Source organism: Pleurodeles waltl, chromosome 2_1 (assembly GCF_031143425.1).
Source record: "Pleurodeles waltl isolate 20211129_DDA chromosome 2_1, aPleWal1.hap1.20221129, whole genome shotgun sequence".
NCBI lineage: Eukaryota > Metazoa > Chordata > Amphibia > Caudata > Salamandridae > Pleurodeles > Pleurodeles waltl.
The window spans coordinates 606,387,982-606,407,542 of NC_090438.1; the positions used below are offsets into that span (position 1 = coordinate 606,387,982).

Consider the following 19,561-nt stretch of genomic DNA (forward strand, 5'->3'; position numbering starts at 1 on the left):
GTTTGATTGTTTTCATTTTAAAAAGGGGGTTTTACTACAGTGCTCCAAGCCATCCTGTTAAAAAAATACATTTAAGTATGACAATGTTCTGCGGAATGATATATTCGGTATATTTTAGAGATTAAAATGCCAGGGACAATATAATGCTATGTGTATGTAGGACCAGACAACAAGACTAAGGCGGACAAATGCCTTTTTATTAGTGGATAGGAAGCACTTTAGGAGCAGAATTACATTTTACCTGGACGCAGAACCTCCACGCATCATTGCAGAAGATATTTTCCCACCCAGTTGAAGATTTGAATTCTGGTCATAGAAAACCGGATTTCAGGATGGACAGCGAGATACAATACTGCCAACAAGTTTGGGTGCATAAGGGATGAATGTTCTCTGCAGCGAACAGTATTTTTCATGTTGAGAATTTTTATTTTATTTACTGAGAATGCACTGATGTGTTCCATTTATGGATAAGGAGGTGTACAGCAAAGCATCTTCCGAGGAGTACACCTGGAATTCTTTGTGAAATCCAAGAATATAATATATTTCTTTCGGGCTTCAAGACTAACATTTGAAGAGTTCCAGAGTTGCCAAGCGAGTCAAGCAACTTTTTTTAAAAATCAAATGTAGGCACCAGAGCCAGTGTTTCTCCCCTCTCCAGAAATGTTAGCAAACCAATGTGGTAATGTTGCATTTTACAGCAAACACCCTAAAATTAATTAGCTAAAGGGTAAACATTTTTAGGTCGAAGCCTAATGGACAACACCACTGTCTAGTTTGCTAACGACATCTTGAGGGCATAGTGAAAGCTTCCTTTGGAATGCATTCTGCCCACTGCTTACCATTGGCTTTGAGTGTTGTAACTCACATGTGCTTGCTTTCTATTTACTGGATTTATTTGTTTTAGGCTGTCCAGCTTGAGTTCATTCCTCCCGTAGAGTATATCACATTTCCTGTATTCTACGATGCTCCATTCTACGGCACTACACCACTCTATGCTACTTTGCTCTATGACACTTTACTCCACTCTGTGCTATGCCACTGGATTCTAAAGCAGTCCTCTCTATGCCACTCCCCGACACTCTACTTAACTTTACCACACTCTACACCCCTCCACTCTATGCCACTCTAATCCACTCTGCGCAACTCCCACTATGCCACTTAATGCCATTTTACTCCAATCTATGACAAACTACTCCTCTCAACTCCACTACCAACTCTATGCCACTCCTTTCTATGCCACTCCATGACATTATGCCACTGCACTCTGACACTCAATACCACTCCAATCTACTTCACTCAATTTTTACAAATTGTTTTGGGACTTTTATTTATTGGGTTGTGTTTTGACTTTCTTACTGCTTTGGGTGCTGCATTAATACTTTACACAATGCCTCTATGTTAAGTCTTTTTGCTCTGTGCCATACCCAAGGGGTTGTCCTCAGGTTAATTTTGCACTATTAGTGGTTCACCCTGACAAGGACTGTGTTTATTACTTAAAGTGGTTAGGCCTGTCCATAAACTAATAAGCCAATTTCTTACAAGGGACTTCCCATACATTGGCTATCTCATCCCACATGCCTTTTCCAACACAAATGCAAAAACAAGAGAAGTGACGTCTATGTCCATGCAGCAGCCTTCAAACTTTGTATACCAAGCTCCCTCGAGTAAATCTAGTTAAGTCCTTCCAGGAGACAACCTGCTAAAATGAAAGGTAGCTGAATAAAATGGTCTTCAGTTGTGCATAACCCCTATTGTCAGACGCGTAGTGCAAGCTTCCCAAAGACATAAAAGCAGGTAAAACACAGAAAACAGTACTGCAAACTGAGGAGACTTAGCAACAGTAAGTGTGCTTTATCTATAAAGAGTAAAGCATAGGCAATAATAACAATACAATAAAATAATGACACAAGCTCACCTCACAGACAGACCAGGTATAAAAATGCCAATCAAAAGACAATTGTTGGGTCAGGGCCTACTTTGCAGAGCATGCTGGCACCAAAACTATCTGGGTAGGTGTAGAGATAGTCTTTTTTTTTTTAGGTCACCTGATCAAGTGTAGATGTAGTCATCTACTTCATGTACCTCCTGCCTACGCACAGTATACAGCATGGAGTGTGAATACATGAAGGCTTGGAGGGTTCAGGCACGAGGCTAATGCTGGAACCTCATATCCCCAGACCACTCCATCATCACCTCTGAAAGCCATTTACGCCTTGAGTCTTTTCTACTCTTTATCTGTCTAATTTAACACGCATTTGTAAAGCCAAATAGTCTTGCATCTAAAAGGCAAATCCTACGTTATTGGCTTTGCCAATATTGGTGTCTGCTAGCACTGGCAAAAATAGAAAAAAATTAAAATGGCTTTTACATCATGTGCACCCTTTCACACACATCGGTGGCCATCTCTGAAGGTGTATTGTTTATGAGAAAAATCATTCCAAGATGGCCAGTGGTGTGTCATAACACAGACATTTTTGGTCATCCTAGAATGTTTATTCTAGTACAGGAAACCATCCCAAATGGCAACTGGTTTATGCATAACATCTGTATCTGCCATTATGCATTGGCGACTAATTTGGCATTATCGTCCCAAGATGAACAAGCCCATTTTACAATGCTAAACTAATAAAAAAAGAATGTGGATACTGCAATCAAAAGAAAAAGAAGCGAACATTCCCTACAACACTGTACAGTTGCAGGCCCTTGCCAAAGCAACTTTTAAAAATATTTTTGGTTAATTTATGTTTAAAAAGTGCGGTATTTGAAGGGGATATGCTGCAGGGCTGGGTTTAAAATGGAATAAAGACTACAATTCCTTGAATACAAAGAAGAAAACCAGTGGAGTATCTAGTCTCCCTCACATTGATCAAACACCAGCCATCTCCCACCCCCAAGTTAAAGGAATAAAGTATGCTTTAGAGATTTACGATCAAACATGGATTCCAAGACAGATAAATTAACAGTCAGGGAGCCCATCGAGTTCAGGGAGTCAAGGTATATCTGGCTGTTTCAGATTCATCAAATAAATACAACAGGGGTACCAAACTGCTGTCATAACTGACATAACTGTTAACTTGCTTTCAGCCAGTCCTAGCTTTTCGTCCAATATTAGAAAGCACATCGGGACTCGTAAGTTTCTAATAGTAAATTCACACTACAAGTCCCAGAATGCTTAGTAATGCTCAGTAAAAAAACAGACGACCAGTTGAAGCTCACACTCGTGACATGAGGCCAGTTGCCAGCTATAAGTTAGTGCTTACGCCAAATGGTTCTAATTTTAAAAATGCAAGAAGGATCAAGGCAGGAAGAAGAGTTGTGTTCTTGACCTCTAGTTTACATACACTCAGTAATAAAAATAAAAAAAATAAAAAAAACACAGAAGCCCTCGCTGCAGCAGATGCATTAACTCACTAAGCTATCCATTTATACATCTGAAACAATCTTGTTTCAACAGCGATGGAAAGGAGCAGGCACTGTAAATGGAACATTTCCTCTACAAGCTGTGCTACAAGCGAGCATATTACTATTTTATTCACTGCTGCACATTGAAAGGAAATTGGCCTTTTTCTGTTTTTTTCATTACTCGTGTCATTGAGCATCTCCGCTAAGCAGTAAGCAAACGCTTCCCTCAAAACAATTAAGAACAGGCATTAGCAAAGAGAATATGTCTTGCCTATACAAGAGTTATTGGCTTTAGCAATGTGTTTTGCCATGTTGTACACCAGTGTGGCTCCTGTTCAGCATGTGTGAATGTTAGTGGCGTGTATTGTCAGAGTGGAGTGGGGGAGTAGAGTTTCGTAGAGTGGATTTGGTTGAATGCCGTAGAGTAGGAGGAACAGAGTGTTTTAGAGTTAAGAAGAGGGGAGTAGAGTTCAGTGGTTCAGTGGCAGACAGTGTCGTGGGGTGGGGTAGAATAGGGTGGAGAGGGTTAGAATGGATTGAGGCTGGACTGGAGAACAACGGGGTGGATTGGACTGGAGCAGAGTGGGGTGAATCGAATGAAGTGGGGTGGACTGCTGTGGGGTGGTTTGGAGTGGGGTGGGTTGAAATGGGGTGAGGTGGATGGGCTTGGTGTGGACTAGAGTAGAGCAGATTAAATTGGATTGGGGTGGGTGGTTTGGATTGGAGTGACAGTTGGGTGGATTGGTTTTAAGTGGGTGGGGGTGAGGTGGATTAGAATGGACTGGGGTAGATTAGATTGAGTGGGGTGGACTGGATTGGAGTGGGGTGGGATGGATGGACTGAAGTGTGGTGGAATGGTAGATCAGAGTAGAGTGGGGTGGACTGCATGACGGTGTGGTGGATTGGAGTGTGGTGGGGTGGATGGATTGGAGTGGGGTGGATTGGAATGGGCGGGGGTGGACTGTAGGGCGGTGGATTGGAGGGGAATGTATTGGAGTGGGGTAGATTGGAGTGGGATAGGCGAAATGGATTGGAGTGTAAATAAACTGGGCTGGGGTAGGGTGGATTGGGGTGGAGTATATTGAAATGGGGTCATGTTTCATTTCAGATTGAATAGCACTGCAAAAAATAGGTGGGGTGGGTTGGATTAAGGTGGGGTGGGCTGATGTGGAGTAAGTGGATTGGATTGTGGTGGATTGCAATGAGGTGAGGTGGATTGGATTTGCATGGAGCGCTGGGGTAGTCTGGAGCGGGTGGTCTGGAGCGGGGTTGATTTCGAGTGGGGTGGACTGGAGTGGATTGGATTGGACTTTGAGGGGTGGATTCAGGTGTGGTGGGGTGGATTGGGTGGGGTGGACTGGATTGGGTGGGGTGGACTGCATTGGGGTAAAGTGGATTGGATTGGGATGGGTTTGATTGGGTTGGGCTGGATTGAGGAGGGTGGGGTAAATTGGAGTGAAGTGGATTATATTGATTTGGACTGGAGTGGGTTAGACTGTACTGGAGTGGGGTGGATTGAATTGTAGTGTGGATTGGTGTGGGGTGAATTGACTGGAGAGGGGGGTACTGAATTGAAGGGGAGTAGATTAAGGTGGATTTGAAGTGGACTGGAATGGACTGGAGTAGGGTGGATTAATGTGCATTGGATTGGACTGGAGTGGTTTAAAGTGGATTGAATTGGAGTGGGGTGGATTGTGTTGGGTTGGGGTGAATTTGGTAACGGTGGGCTTGATTGTAGTGGGGTGGATTGATTGAATTGGGTTGAAGTGGGGTGGGTTGGATTGGAATGGGGTGGCTCAGACTCAAGAAGGGTGGATTTGACTGGAGTGGGGAGGATACGACTAGAGTGGGGAGGATACGACTAGAGTGGGGAGGATACGACTAGAGTGGGGAGGATACGACTAGAGTGGGGAGGATACGACTAGAGTGGGGAGGATACGACTAGAGTGGGGAGGATACGACTAGAGTGGGGAGGATACGACTAGAGTGGGGTGGATTTGACTGAAGCGGGGTGGATTCGACTGGGTTGGTTTGCAGTGGATTGGATTGGTGTGTGGTGGACTGGATTGTAGTGGGGTGAATTGGATTGGGGTGAATTGGGATGGAAATGGAGTGGATTGGATTGGAGTAAAGTGAGGTGGATTGGATTGGAGTGGAGTGGGGCAGATTGCTTTGGAATGGAGAGGGTTGTTTCGGATTGGAGTGGGGCAGGTTGGAGTGGGGTAGGTTGTTTTAGATTAGAGTGGGGCAGATTGTTTTGGATTGGAGTGGGGCATATTGGAGTAGAGCGGATTGGAGTGGAACAGATTTATTTGGATTAGACTAGGGCAGACCGCAGTGGGACAGACTGTTTTGAATTGCAATGAGGCAGATTGGCATGTGGCTAAATGTATTGGGGTGGATTGGGATGGGGTGGGCTGGATTAGATTGGGGAGAGGTGGACTGGAGTGGGATGTATCGTTTTGGATTGGAGTGGGGCAGACTGAAGTATGGCGGATTGGTGTGGGGCAGATTCTTTTGGATTGGAATGGGGCAAATGAGAGTGGGGCAGATTGATGTGGGGCAGATTGTTTTGGATTGCAGTGCAGCAGGCTGCATTGGGGCAGATTGTTTTGTACTGGAGTGGGGCGAATTGTTTTAGATTGGAGTGGGGCAGATTGTTTTGGATTGCAGTGGGGAAGATTGTTTTGGAACAGTACAAATTGTTTTTGATTTAAGTGGGGTGGACTGGAGTGGGGCAGATTAGACTGGGGTGGGTTGGGAGGATTGGAGTGGGGTGGGGTGGATTGGATTGGGGTGAGTGGTTTGGATTGGAGTGTGCTGGGGTGAATTGGTGTGGCGTAAAGTAGTGTTGATTGGGGTGGATTAGATTGGGGCATTTTGGAGTTGGGTGGATTGGGGGTACTGCACAATTATGTGTTAAAGCATCATTTCAGAAATTGCATATAACAAAGAAACAATGTCTCTCTGCAATATTTCAAACAAGTTAATAGTCATCTTTTGAGTGAGAACGCTCACGAGCAAAAACAAAACAGACATGAGTGGATAACGAGGAATGACGACTTGGCAATGCAAAAGAAAGTTAGCTTTAAAAAATAAATACTTTGCAATTTTGTTTCTCCTGCTGAGAATGTTTTTGCAGTCACAAGTCTTCTGTTGGCAGGGCACTAGAAGATAAAAAAAAAAAAAAAGCACCTCGATTGTGTCAGGAGCAGCGGACGGGCACTAATTAAGTTGAATCAATCAGTGGTTGGTCCTTGCTCCACATAGACAAACCGAAATGATGCCAGGCCTGCAGTGACAAATTACGAGGCTGTAAAGAAGAGTGCCATGCAAGCCAACAAATTGTGAGCTGCTGGCAGGCTCCAAGCTATTTACTGTACACAAAGCGAGGCACATGCCCTACCTCATGCACTTGCAGGGTCGACCTTAAAAACTATTGAAAAAACTGGATATTCATTGCACATGTTCATCATCTCTGAGTTTAGGGACTCTGATCATATTTTGCCAGTAACAATATTGAAACTAAATTGAGTTTTCTTCACAAATATTGACATTTTGTAGTAGTGTAAAAACAGCTTTTACTACTACCAAAGTAGCACACTTTTCGACCTCAGAAGAAGGGCACTCAGTGGTTGCACATCTAAGACCTTATTATCAAAGCAGAATTCTACTGCCCATTCCTAACCCCCAACAAGCATTTCTAAAACCACACAGACGCAGAGCTGCACTGTGATGAAGAGACGCTTGAAACTGGGGCTTCCACCGTTGTGTGTTCAAACATAAGGAGGAATGTTTGTAGTAAGAAGTAAGTTGAGGCAGGAACAAGTGAGCAGCAGGACGAACGACAATATGCTGCCCCGTGTAGGGGTCAAACTTGTCATCAGTGAAGTGTGATGATGTTATAAGGGGTTTCCAATAACATTGAAAATCACCCGACCTCACGGTGGTCCACAGAACGTATCTTCCTTTATTAAAGTGTGTCACATCTTTCAATCTTTTCATCCTTGTAGAATAGTTTGGGGGTGACGTTAGCTACTTTTAAGGCAAGTCTGATGCTGTCAATTATTTATGCTAGCACTGTGTCCAGTAAGTGAGTTAAAAAGACGGCTCAGTTGGTTAAGCACATTGTACTGAAATGGTCGATAATTGTAGTTACAGGTTTCAATCCCCAGAAACCTACACTGTAGTTCATACTTCTGAGTTTGATGACTTGAGTACGATCAAGATGGGTAATAGTAATGCAACCTATTCTTTTCAGTGCTATTAAATCTGAAACGAAACATGACCAGGTGAATCTACATATTTATGCTCGAATGGCCATTTTTTGTTTTTTTAATTCAAGAGTCATACTCATTCAAATCCATAACTGAGCTATTAAGAAAGGTCTGCTCACCACTTGAAGTTTAAGTGACCCTCAGGAGATCCTCTGTGGTCTAGGGAGAGTCCAAGACGTTAAGATAAACTCTAAGGGCTCGACAGGTCTTGAAGTTCAAGACAATGGGATCACATAGGCCATGCAGGGCTCGCCGCAATCCTGATTGCTTTATCAGCCTTTCAGAATCTAACTTTCATTGAATAGTCCCTTCCACCAGGCCAACCAGACTTCGTGCATGCACATCTTGCCCACAAAAGAGCCCGGCAACTTGGGAGAAGGAAATGCCCACTTGTCAATCAAGAAAAGAATAGAGAAGCACTTTACTGTCTTACGATTCAAGCCTCCTAACATTGGACATTATTAACCACACTATACCGGTTTAAGCTGTGTTTGCATGTGTGACTATATGTGTAGTCTTGAGGAATATATATATATATATATATATATATATATATATATATATATATATATATATATATATATATTCCCTCAGTGTTGTCTGCCTGTGCATGGACCATAAAAAAGCCAGCCTCATTTGTTTTGTTTGTTTAATCACGGAAGCCTGTTTAGTATATGTCATAGTTGTCTGCAAACAATCCAATGCACTCCGCTCACAAAAGCTGAACTCAGCTATCAAGGATACAGTCCGGCACGGCAGGATCTAAGCAGGCACAGCTTCTTTAAAACATGCTGAGTATTAGTTCTTTCATTCTCATTTTTTGTGATACTCATGGAGTATTTTATTGAGTTTAAAAAAAAACTCCAAAAAAGGCAAATGGAAGTCTGAAAGCGCTTAGTTCCTGTTACAGTAAGGGGAAGAAAATTAAAAAGGAGACTCATTTAACTCTGGTCTCTTCTCGTTAGCCCCAATGGATACCGTACTTTCTATCTATCGCATTATAAAAGAGAGCCTATGTACGTCTGGTAAAGCAAAGTGACCCTTTGCCTCCTTTCCCTGGGAACATTTGGGTAATTCCCCAAAACAATAACTTTGAGTTGCTGTCCGAGAGATATGTAAAAACCAAGACAGGGCCTGTCTCTACTACACATAACTACTTTGGAGCACTGTCGAAATGTAACTGCCCTTCAAGACAGATAGTTAATTTGGCATGAATGGAGTCACAGCTCTCAATGTTGTCAACTATACATCATAACATAAAACATGCTTGTTGTGGAAAATAACCGAACACATAATTTTTGGAGCATGAGGCTTTGGTTAATGTGACTAACTAGCCAAACATAACAGCGCTGTGATACAGTGACAACACTGTGTAAGGCACCGTGGCACATGATCAGATACCGACAAATGGGAAGGATGTGTGCTTTTTTTGCTTGTTTTTTTTTTTAGATCTCAACTGATGTCTGCTGTTTAAAATAACTATTATGGGCAATATCAATCATTACTGTGGGCTAGCCTGTTAGGCGACTTTTTTGACAATATCATGGCTTCACTTCCTCTTTTTGCATATGTCCCTTCCCAAAGTAAACCTTCTTTACTATCCTTTTGATTGGATGACTAGTATTCTTTCACAGCTCACATTTGTTAGAGATGTTTGTGGGGTTATGTATTTGCACATCCAACGAGTATGCATTTTAACTCACAAATTCACATATAGACGGATATAATATCAATGATTTTAAATAAAGTTCCTATGATGTGTAGAATAGTGTATGCTAATGTATGTTAACTATGCCCATTTTATGTAAATGGCCATCTTATCCAAGATGAGAGTCAACTCTGTCACTAATTCGGTGTTTTCCTCCTGTGCACATCCTCTCCCCCACAAGCCCCACAGAGCAAAGTCAAGCTATAATACATTTAGTTATTTTCCACTGTTATTTTTGTTCTGCTCAGGTAGAACCTTCCCCTATTCAGCTGTAACTTCAGTAAAGACCCCCAGGATTTTGCGGTTTGTTATGGCATAATTTTCAGCTTCAAAAGAAAAAAAAAGCTGAGGCCCAAAAAGCTAAATGAGCAGCATTTTTGCAAAAGGCACTAAACATGCCTATCACAAAAATACCGTGGCTCAGAGGTGAGACCAGCAAACCAGCACTGCACAGAGCAGGGAAGACAAATGTTTTGTGCCAGAGACAGCGCAGGTTTGAATTTTAAAAGTTGCACTCTCTCTGTCACCACCCTGCTGCCATGCTTTCCAGCATCAGATACTTGGTGATGGAGGGAAGCTGTTACTTTAACCCCCTCCACTCGCTTCCCACCTTAAATTAAGGTGAGAGGAGGCTAAAGTAACAGCTCACCTCCAGCACCATGCACTTCATGCTAATTGTGCATGATGGGTGCCCCGGAGGTTGAGTGGTGGGAGGTGTAGAGGACAAAGACTGTCAAAGGAGGCAGGGACATTAACATAACCGGTCTTGTGCACTCCTTGTTCTCCCTGGTTATAGGCAGAGACAGTAGGAAAACACCTTTCTCCTCCCAAGCCTCCTTTTACTGGCCTAACATGGCAGCAGAGGGTCAATAAAAGGAGGTGTAAAGAAAGGATTTCAGATTTTGTGGAGGCTTTTGTAAAAATGTTGGCATTTCTATACAAGTCCCAATTTCACTTTTTTTTTAGCAAATTGCAAAATAGCAAAATCCTGTAGGGTCCGTTTGTATACTATAGTTTTGTTTGTTTCCACTTGCTCAATGAGACCTATTCGTTCACATTAGGTATTATTGTTCATGTATCGTGTTCTGTTCCAGCATCTCTGGGCAATATTAACAGAGGGTGCTAAATAATTAGGCGACCTAATGCAACCCTTGACCCTGCTTCAGGCAGGTCGCTCCCCTCACTGCTGCCTCTGCGCCAGGAGCCCAGGTTTTGAATCTATTTTTTTTCTCTCTTCCCGCTCCCCTCCCTGCGTCCCCCCGGCCCCGCCCCCCACCCACTACTTCAGTCTTCGTTTTCCCGCCGCTCCTTCCCTGCGCCACCCCCCGTTCTCCCATTCGTCGGTTCCCCTCCCTCCTCCCTGCTGCCACACCCTCCCACCGCCCTCATATGGCAGCCGCGGCGCGGTAGGGAGAGCGACCCTTGACCCTGCTTCAGGCAGGTCACTCCCCTCACTGCTGCCTCTGCGCTAGGTGCCCAGGTTTTGATTCTTTATTTTTTTTCTTTCTTCCCGCTCCCCTCCCTGCCGCTGCGTCCCCCCGGCCCCGCCCCCTCCCTCCAGTCTTCGTTTTCCTGCCGCTGCGTCCCTGCGGCCCCGCCCCCCTGCTCTCCCATTCGTCGGTTCCCCTCCTCCCTGCTGCCACTCCCTCCCACCTCCCTCATATGGCAGCCGCGGTGCGGATGTGCTGCTGGCGCGCCCGTCCGCACCTAGCACCAGTCCCCCTGGCCCACATGCCCCCCGCACCACCAATCACCGCTACACAGCCAATGACCTCCACATCCTCAATCCAGGACGCTCCTTCATCTGCTTCCAGTCCACTCCAAAGCACACCAAAGGACCCTTCTCCTGCAGAACCTGCAACTTCACCTGCAAGCTAACCACCAAGCTCTGACAAGGAGCCGCAGACAACCACCTCAGCTGCATTCTGCTCAACACCCGCTCCATCCACAAGCACACAATCGAACTATGGGACCTACTGACCTCATCATCACCTGACGTCGCATTTCTCACCGAAACCTGGATGAATCCGGCCTCGGAACCAGACATAGCCATAGCCATACCTGAAGGCTACAAGATCACTTGAAGAGACCGCACCAACAAACCAGGAGGAGGAATCGCCATAGTCCACAATAGCACCATCAGAGTCTCCACCAGCTCCCACGACACCATCAACTCCACCGAACACCTCCATTTCAAAATCCACGTCAACACCAACACCACCCTCAGAGGAACACTGGTCTACAGACCGCTGGGCCCCCGACCTAACTTCTGCGACGACATCGCCCACATCATCAGCACCCAAGCCCTCGCCTCAATGGACTACATCCTCCTCGGCGACCTGAACTTCCACCTTGAAAACAACGATATCAACACCACTAACCTACTCGACAACCTCGGCCTCAAGCAACTCGTCACGTCGCCCACCCACACCGCAGGACACACACTCGACCCCATCTTCTCAGCCAGCAACCACGTCTCCTTCAGCCAAACCACCGAACTCCACTGGACCGACCATCGCTGCATCCATTTCTCCTTTCAGAAGCCGGTCACTCACCACCTCACCACTCAACCCCCCCGCCGCTATTGGAACAGAATCTCGACAGAACAGCTGATCTCCACCCTCGCCCAGTCACCTCCTCTTAGGACCCGGGACCCCCACTCAGCCGCCACCAACCTGCATCAATGGATAGACGACTGCGCCAACACCCTTGCACCACTCAAACAACCCTCAGACATCTACCACAGATCCAAGGCCAGCTGGTTCACCCCAACCTACAGGCCTCCAAACGGGAATGCCAAAGAATGGAGAAGACCTGGCGCCTTGTACCTACCGAATCCAAACACATCGCCCTCAAGACTGCCATCTGCACACATCACCAGCTGATCCGCACCACCAAAAGAACCTACTACAAAAGCCGCATAGACACCAACGCTCACGACAACAGAGAGCTCTTCGGCATCATCAAAGAACTCCCCAACCCCAAGCCCTGCTCCCACGAATCCCCACCGCCACTTACTTCCGTCGAAAGATCGAAGACATCCACTACAGCTTCTAACCCCAGACCCACCAGCCAACCACAGACAGCCACGAACCCAACGCACCAAGCAACGTTAACCCTCTATGCGCCTGGACCCACGTCAACAATGAAGACACCATCAACACCATGGCCCCCATCCACTCCGGCTCCCACTCGGACCCCTGCCCACACCGATCTTCAACAAAGCCAACTACATCATCGCCCCCCATCTCCGCGCCATCATCAACAGCTCCTTCGAGACAGCCACCTTTCCGGAGAGTTGGAAACACGCCGACGTCAACGCCCTGTTGAAGAAACCGAAGGCGGACCTGGATGACCCCAAAAACTACTGGCCCATCTCCCTCCTCCCCTTCCCAGCGAAGGTCATTGAGAAAATCGTAAACAGCCAACTATCCCGCTTCCTGGAAGACAGCAAAGCACTTGACACCTCCGAATCCGGATTTCGCAAGAACCACAGCACTGAGACCGCACTCATTGCTGCTACAGATGACATCAGGACCATGCTCGACAAAGGCTAAACCGCAGCGCTCATCCTCCTGGACCTCTCCGCAGCCTTCGACACCGTCTGTCACCACACCCTTCGAACACGCCTCCACAACGCCGGGATCCGCGGCAAGGCCCTCGAATGGATCTAGTCATTCCTCTCCGACAGAACCCAGAGAGTCCGCCTTCTGCCTTACCTGTCCAAATCCTCCAAAACCATCTGTGGCGTCCCCCAGGGATCCTCCCTCAGCCCAACACTTTTCAACGTTTACATGGCACCTCTCACCAACATTGCAAGATCCCACCACATCAACATAGTATCCTAAGCAGATGACACCCAGCTGATCATCTCCCTCACGAAAGACCCTACAACAGCAAGAAACAACCTCCACAATGGACTCCACGCCATCACCAACTGGATGGAATCAAGCCGCCTCAAGTTAAACACAGACAAAACCGAGATGCTCATCTTCGGCAGCAACCCCTCCACTTGGAACGATTCCTGGTGGCCTACCTCCCTAGGAGTCGCACCCACACCCACCACCCAAGTACAAAACCTGGGAATCATCTTGGACTCAGCACTCAGCATGACTCAGCAGGTCAATGCAGTCTCCTCTTCCTGCTACAACACCCTTCGCATGCCCCGCAAGATCTTCAAGTGGATTCCCATCGAAACGAGAAAGACTGTCACCCACGCCCTGGTCAGCAGCCGAATGGACTACGGCAATGCACTCTATGCAGGAACCACAGCCAAACTACAAACGAAAATGCAACGTATCCAAAAAGCCTCCGCCCGACGCATCCTCGACGTCCCACGCCGTGACCACATCTCTGCCCACCTCAGAGACCTACACTGGCTACCCGTATCGAAGAGGATTACCTTCAAGCTACTCACCCACGCACACAAAGCCCTACACAACACAGGCCCGGCCTACCTCAACGACAGACTCACCTTCCACATTCCGGTCCGCCAGCCTCGCCCTCGCCTACGTCCCCTGCATTCGCCGCACCACCTCTGGAGGAAAATCCTTCTCTCACCTCGCAACCAAGACCTGGAACTCCCTACCGCTCCACTTACGCCAGACCCAGGACCTACTTACTTTCAGGAAACGCCTCAAGACATGGCTATTCGACCAGTAGTTCTCCCCCCCCTCAGCGCCTTGAGACCCTGACGGGTGAGTAGCGCGCTTTATAAATTACGTGATTGATTGATTGATGTAGTGGGTTAGTGCTTAAGGTGCTAAGGTAATTTGATGTTTATTTTTCATGCTCTCAATTTGCTGAAGAAATTATACCTTTTCTCACACCCCTATGAATCTGCAGAAATGTTGATTTAATATAAACATATAATTTGTTTGTTTTTTTAAACTTGATTTTGGGTGTGAGCCAGAAGATTTTCTTGGACACTTTGATGCTGTCCGGTTAACTGTTGATTTTGTTGCTGATTTGGATTTAGAATAATTTATAATTTTTGTATGCTCTGTTTATCTCTGTATTTATTGGCCTTTATGGCATTAACTGTACCACTGTCCTTTATTAAATCTAGAACTCATTTAGTAGGTCCAAACTAATTCTAAGTTGGAGTTATTTACTGAATTGTGCTTCTTCTGATGTTGATGCTTTGGGAGTTGCCTTAACACAGGGACACATTATTTCATGAAATTGGAGTTGAACACCATTTTCGATCTAGTAAAAATTAGCAACACTATCTGAGGTAATATATGGGGTGTTTTGATTTTGAGGTAAAGTTTTGCTGCCACACATTGAAGGAAGTACTTTTTTCTTTCTTGCTCTCTCCCTCATATGCTGGTCCCTCTGCCCCCAAAAATACTCACTTTCAACATGCACTCAGTGCTGTTCCTTCCCCTTCTCGGCATCTTGCCCATTGCTTTTCCAGTCCTTCCTATTTTGTTTTTTAAACATTTCCTCATCTTAAGCTCCTCCACTTCTCGTACCCCCTTCTGCCATTGCTCCACCTCCAACCCGGTTTTCTCCAACTATTGCTAAGTTGTTCCGCCACCCATTCCATTGCGCTCCTAAACAATGACATATTTGTTTTAATCTTTGGGAGAGAGCCGTGTATCTGCAATTTGATGTTGGGCCTCTTCTTTTCAAGTATATGCTTTTGCACATATTTTTTTTTTTTGCTATTTACTGGTCTAAGATTTGCAGCCACCATCTTGGAAATAAGTAAATAAGGGTAGCCACCTCATGTCATATGTGTATATGTGTAGTGATGCCTGCATCCCATTATGCCATCATGCTGGACTGACGATTCACCATGATGCATATGCATGGGTGCATTATGGCATATGTGTGTGTACACATCTTCACATTTTTTTTGTTAATTATACACACCATCAGAAAAAATGTTTTTATCTTTTTGCCAATTTCTCAAATAGATCCCACTCACTTCTGTCATGATCACTGTGACAACTCCTGTTCAGACTTTTTCATTTCTATTATTTTGTTCTTTCAGACACTATTATTTCCATTCCTTGCCTTATTCAGGCTTTTCTATTTCTTTTTTTTTTTTAAAGTGAAGTTTTACAACTTGCACGGAAATGCAAGAAATGTCTGCATCCTATGCACCTGCTTTATTATTAGGATAAGTGAGTTGATGCATTATGTCAGCATGACTGTTTTATCTTATTGCTGGTCAGTGTCTGACAGTTCCATCATTTGTTTTGAAATATTAAATAAGATAATAAGATTGACAATCAAATACTATAAAAGCCCAGCTATCAGAACATATTTTAGAGCGGTGTAAAAAAAAAAAAAAAACAGTGATGGAGTGAATGCTAAACAATTTCAAACATTAATCCCCAGTACAGAGATCTTTGCCTAAATCCACCATTTTTTGCTACCCATGCCATTCCAGTTTGGACCCAATCATATGCAAATCAGTCTTGACCCTGTTTCCCAGGCGAACAGTCCAGCCTGAACTGCCAGGCCAGGTCTTCCCTGAACCAGAAACAAGCATCATGGAACCGGTTATCAGCCATTCTACCTTGACTCCTGTGGCATGGGGAGCTATTGCAGCTTGTTTGCCCCATACCCCTGGTTTGCCTGGAACATAACTTATCTGAATATTAAAATACGTAACTTACTGGAGATGTTGTTAACCGAAGGATGGCTCCATGCTTTATCTCGTTGCGGTTCTGAAAGAGAAAAAGCAAAAGTTCAAACAATGCTCGGTTACTGCTGCTCTGGTCTTGCATTTGAAGACTACAGAAAATTCCATTGTTGGATAAAAACATTTTTAATTTTACTACATCAAGTAAATCTACATCTACAAACTAAATGCACTGGAAAAATAATTTGTATTCAGTGACATCTTTTGTACCGCTGTTAACGGGCATCCATGCACACATTTGTAGTGAATGCCTGAACAGCATTTGGTCTCAGGTGGGTTTATCAGGTGAATGCATAACACTCTGACACCTCTTTTCCAGTCATGGAGCCAGATTATCAAGACAGCGACCTTACACAATCTGCCTAGATGATCATCTACAATGCTGCAAGCACACTTTTGTAGGACAGAATAAGGTGTCAACATGGTGGGTTTCCTTTATTAAGACATATTACATAAGAGCAAAACTATGCAATCGGTTGTTGGACTACGCACTCTGTTGTTGGCACTCCCTTGGCCTGCACCAGATTATCAAGCCAGGTAAATAGACAAAAAGGCTATGGAAGGCATGCAGGTGGCAGCACCACACCTACACCAGCCCTGGCGAACTGCAAAGTAAGTATGATGCCCTGTAAATGGTGGCAGGAATCCTACCAGTATGGTACAAGCACACTTCTGCATTCATTGGTATTACTAAACATGTTAAAAATATGAAAAGACAGCAACAGGCTCAGAAATACACTTTCTAAAAGCATCAAATTCCCCTCCATTAACAACCCACTATTCACAAGATACCTTAGGGCTCAGTAAATCCACATATCAAGCTGCTGACGCACAGCAGTTCGTCTTTTGGGAAAAGTTCTCCGAAATTGCATATGGCATAAATATGCCAGAAGGCAACGTCCTATTTCCATTAAGTTCTATGCATAGTTCCACAGGCACAACTAACTCAAACTACGAGCCACAAGGCAAACCAGTGCTTAATTAGTGCTTATTGTTTCCGGTGCTGAGCACCGGCACTTATTTTTGAGGGCTGGCGCTTATTCTTCTGCCTCAAGCATTTGCTGAGAGCAAAAGTCACATATGGGAAAGAGGGAGGAAAAGAAAAACGAAAAAGCGTCACAAAGGTAGAAAGCAAAGAGCTGCAGGAGTGAGCTGAAGGGGCTGGGAGTGGCTGTAAATGGATTAGAGGCCTGAAATGGCTTCAGGGTTACCCTGCCTCAGTATTTCGTGCTCACTCATGTAATTGCAGCAGCCGTGGGTTTAAGAGGAGAGCTTTGGGCACTGGCATGTTTTTATTTACAAATTACGCAGAGGCAAACACTGCAAATTAAGGGTCAGGACCATCTTCGTAGCCAGAGTCAACAATACATTGTGTTGGGGAATCTTTACTGTTCTGGTGCAATGTATAAGATCGGGAGTCACTTTTCCAATTCTAGATACTATGTGGAAAATACTGTATTTTAAAGGACAGTAGTCCCAGTAACACAGATCTCAGGATAACAAAATGTAATTAAGCTGTAATGAAACTTACAACGGTTTCGGGTTCTCCCAAAGGAATTTTAGCAGAAATAATTTCAAATATTGAAATTTAATACACACTAGGGTGGTAGAGAGAATACATGGTGGAATTTTGCATTTTAGTTTATTTAGAATTTGTGGCAAATTATGAATTCTAAACACATCGAATTAGTTGTATCACTATCGCAGGACTTAAAAACCTTTACAAATTACACATAATTGGAGCATCCTTCCCGCAACAGAATTACTAGCAAATAGTTGAGTTTAAGCAATGCTCTTTTGCTGTTGTTCTGTTCATATTGCCTTTACTGGTGTCCAATACTTTATTTGTAGGATAGAATGTCAGTAGAGAGGACAATTCTCTTATTGTCGGGGGAAGATGTTTCACGCCTTAGCGGCATGACACAGAATGTTGGCCCTGTATTCTAGGGTATTTCAAGAACCAAATGTCATTACATCATCTTGGTTTTGAAATCTTTGGGAAGTCACATAGCCTGCAATATAACCCATTTTAGGAAACATATGCTGGAACAGCCCATTAAAGGGACTCAAAATGTGGTTATAAATGGGGGTCATCACTTCAAACAAGGTTGTCAATTAGGGGCTTTGAGGGCACGGACATAAGAACCAGGGGGCAAGCCAGAAGCTACTCTTGGTTTACCACTTGTTATGACTGGCTCTAAACTTGCTACCTCTTGTCTCCAGAGTTATGAAGGCAGGAAACAGCCCGAAAGGTATCACTTTATATTCTTTCCATCCACTTAGCCAATCAGCAACACAGAGGTGGCTGTTGAACAGCTAAGTACGAAAAAAATGAGTGAACTCTTTCATAACCTTATCAGTCAAAGATGTCATGAGTTATGAGAATTTGTATAGCACACTTATCACCAGAGGGGTATCCAGGCACTGGAGTAGATGAGTAGGCCATTTGGCTCAGAGTTGAATAGCCAGGTCTTCAGTGTCTTGCGGAACTGGAGACGGGATAGTTAGGTCCTGATCTGGTGTGGAAGGTCGTTCTAAGATTTGCGGCGTTGTAGGAGAAGGAGCGTTCTCCTGATTTGCTCCTGTGTGTGTGAGGTGTTTGCGTGAGGTGGAATGTGGCTGAGCCCACTTGCCTGGTGAGTGGGTGGAAGTTTAGACAGTAATTGAGGTAGGCAGGTCCAAAGTTTTGGAGGGCTTAGTATGAGTGGGTGAGCAGTCTTAATTGCCATTGCTTCTGGATTGGTAGCCAGTGTAGCTCTACGAGGTGGGCTGTGATGTGTGCACTGCCAGGGATGCTGAAGATGAGTATGGCACCTGCATTCTGGGTGGGGTCTTTGTATGAGTTAATTTGTAAGGCCAGTGTAGAACGTGTTGCTGTAATCTAGTCTGCTGGTGATGAGGGCCTGGGTGTACTTGCGTCTGGTGTCAATGGGGAGCCACTGTATTATTTTGTGGAGCATATGTAGGATGAGGAAGCCGGAGTAGCTCGCTTGTTTGGCCATCGTGAGTCTGTCATCCAAGATGATGCCAAGATTTTTGATGTGGTCAGTGAGGGTGGGCATGGGTCCCAGGTCTGTTGGCCACCAGGTGGAGTCCCATAGAGTGCTCTTGTTCCCGAAGATGAGGACATCTGTTTTATCCATGTTGAGTTTTAGGTAGTTCTGTTTCATGCAGTTGGCTACGTTTGACATGCAGGTAGTGAAGTTGGGCCTGGTGGTGAGGTTGTTGTCTGTGAGTGAGAGGATGAGCTGGGTGTCACATGCATAGGAGACAATGTTGATTCAGTGGGATCGTATGATATGGATGAGTGGTGCCATGCAGTCCTTGAAGAGGGTAGTGCTCAGTGATGATCCTTGAGGGACTCCACAGATGAGGTCCTTGGGTTCAGAAGTGCAGGGCAGGAGTCTGACTCACTGAAGAGAAAAGAGGCAAGGCAGCTCTGGGCGGGTCCACGTACTCTGAAGTTGTAAAGTCTTGTGATGAGGGTGCTCTGGGAGACGGTGTCAAAGGCTACGG

The 19,561-nt window shown here is 45.0% G+C and overlaps 1 protein-coding gene across 3 annotated transcripts in view; it reads right to left on the bottom strand.

The window, feature by feature from the left end:
• Positions 1-19,561, bottom strand: part of ELMO1 (engulfment and cell motility 1) — a 1,154,836-nt gene that overhangs the window by 833,146 nt on the left and 302,129 nt on the right. For all 3 annotated transcript variants that reach the window (XM_069215589.1, XM_069215618.1, XM_069215598.1), the window contains one exon: positions 16,020-16,070. In XM_069215589.1, the coding sequence (XP_069071690.1) occupies positions 16,020-16,070 (51 nt within the window). The remainder of the gene's footprint in view (positions 1-16,019; positions 16,071-19,561) is intronic.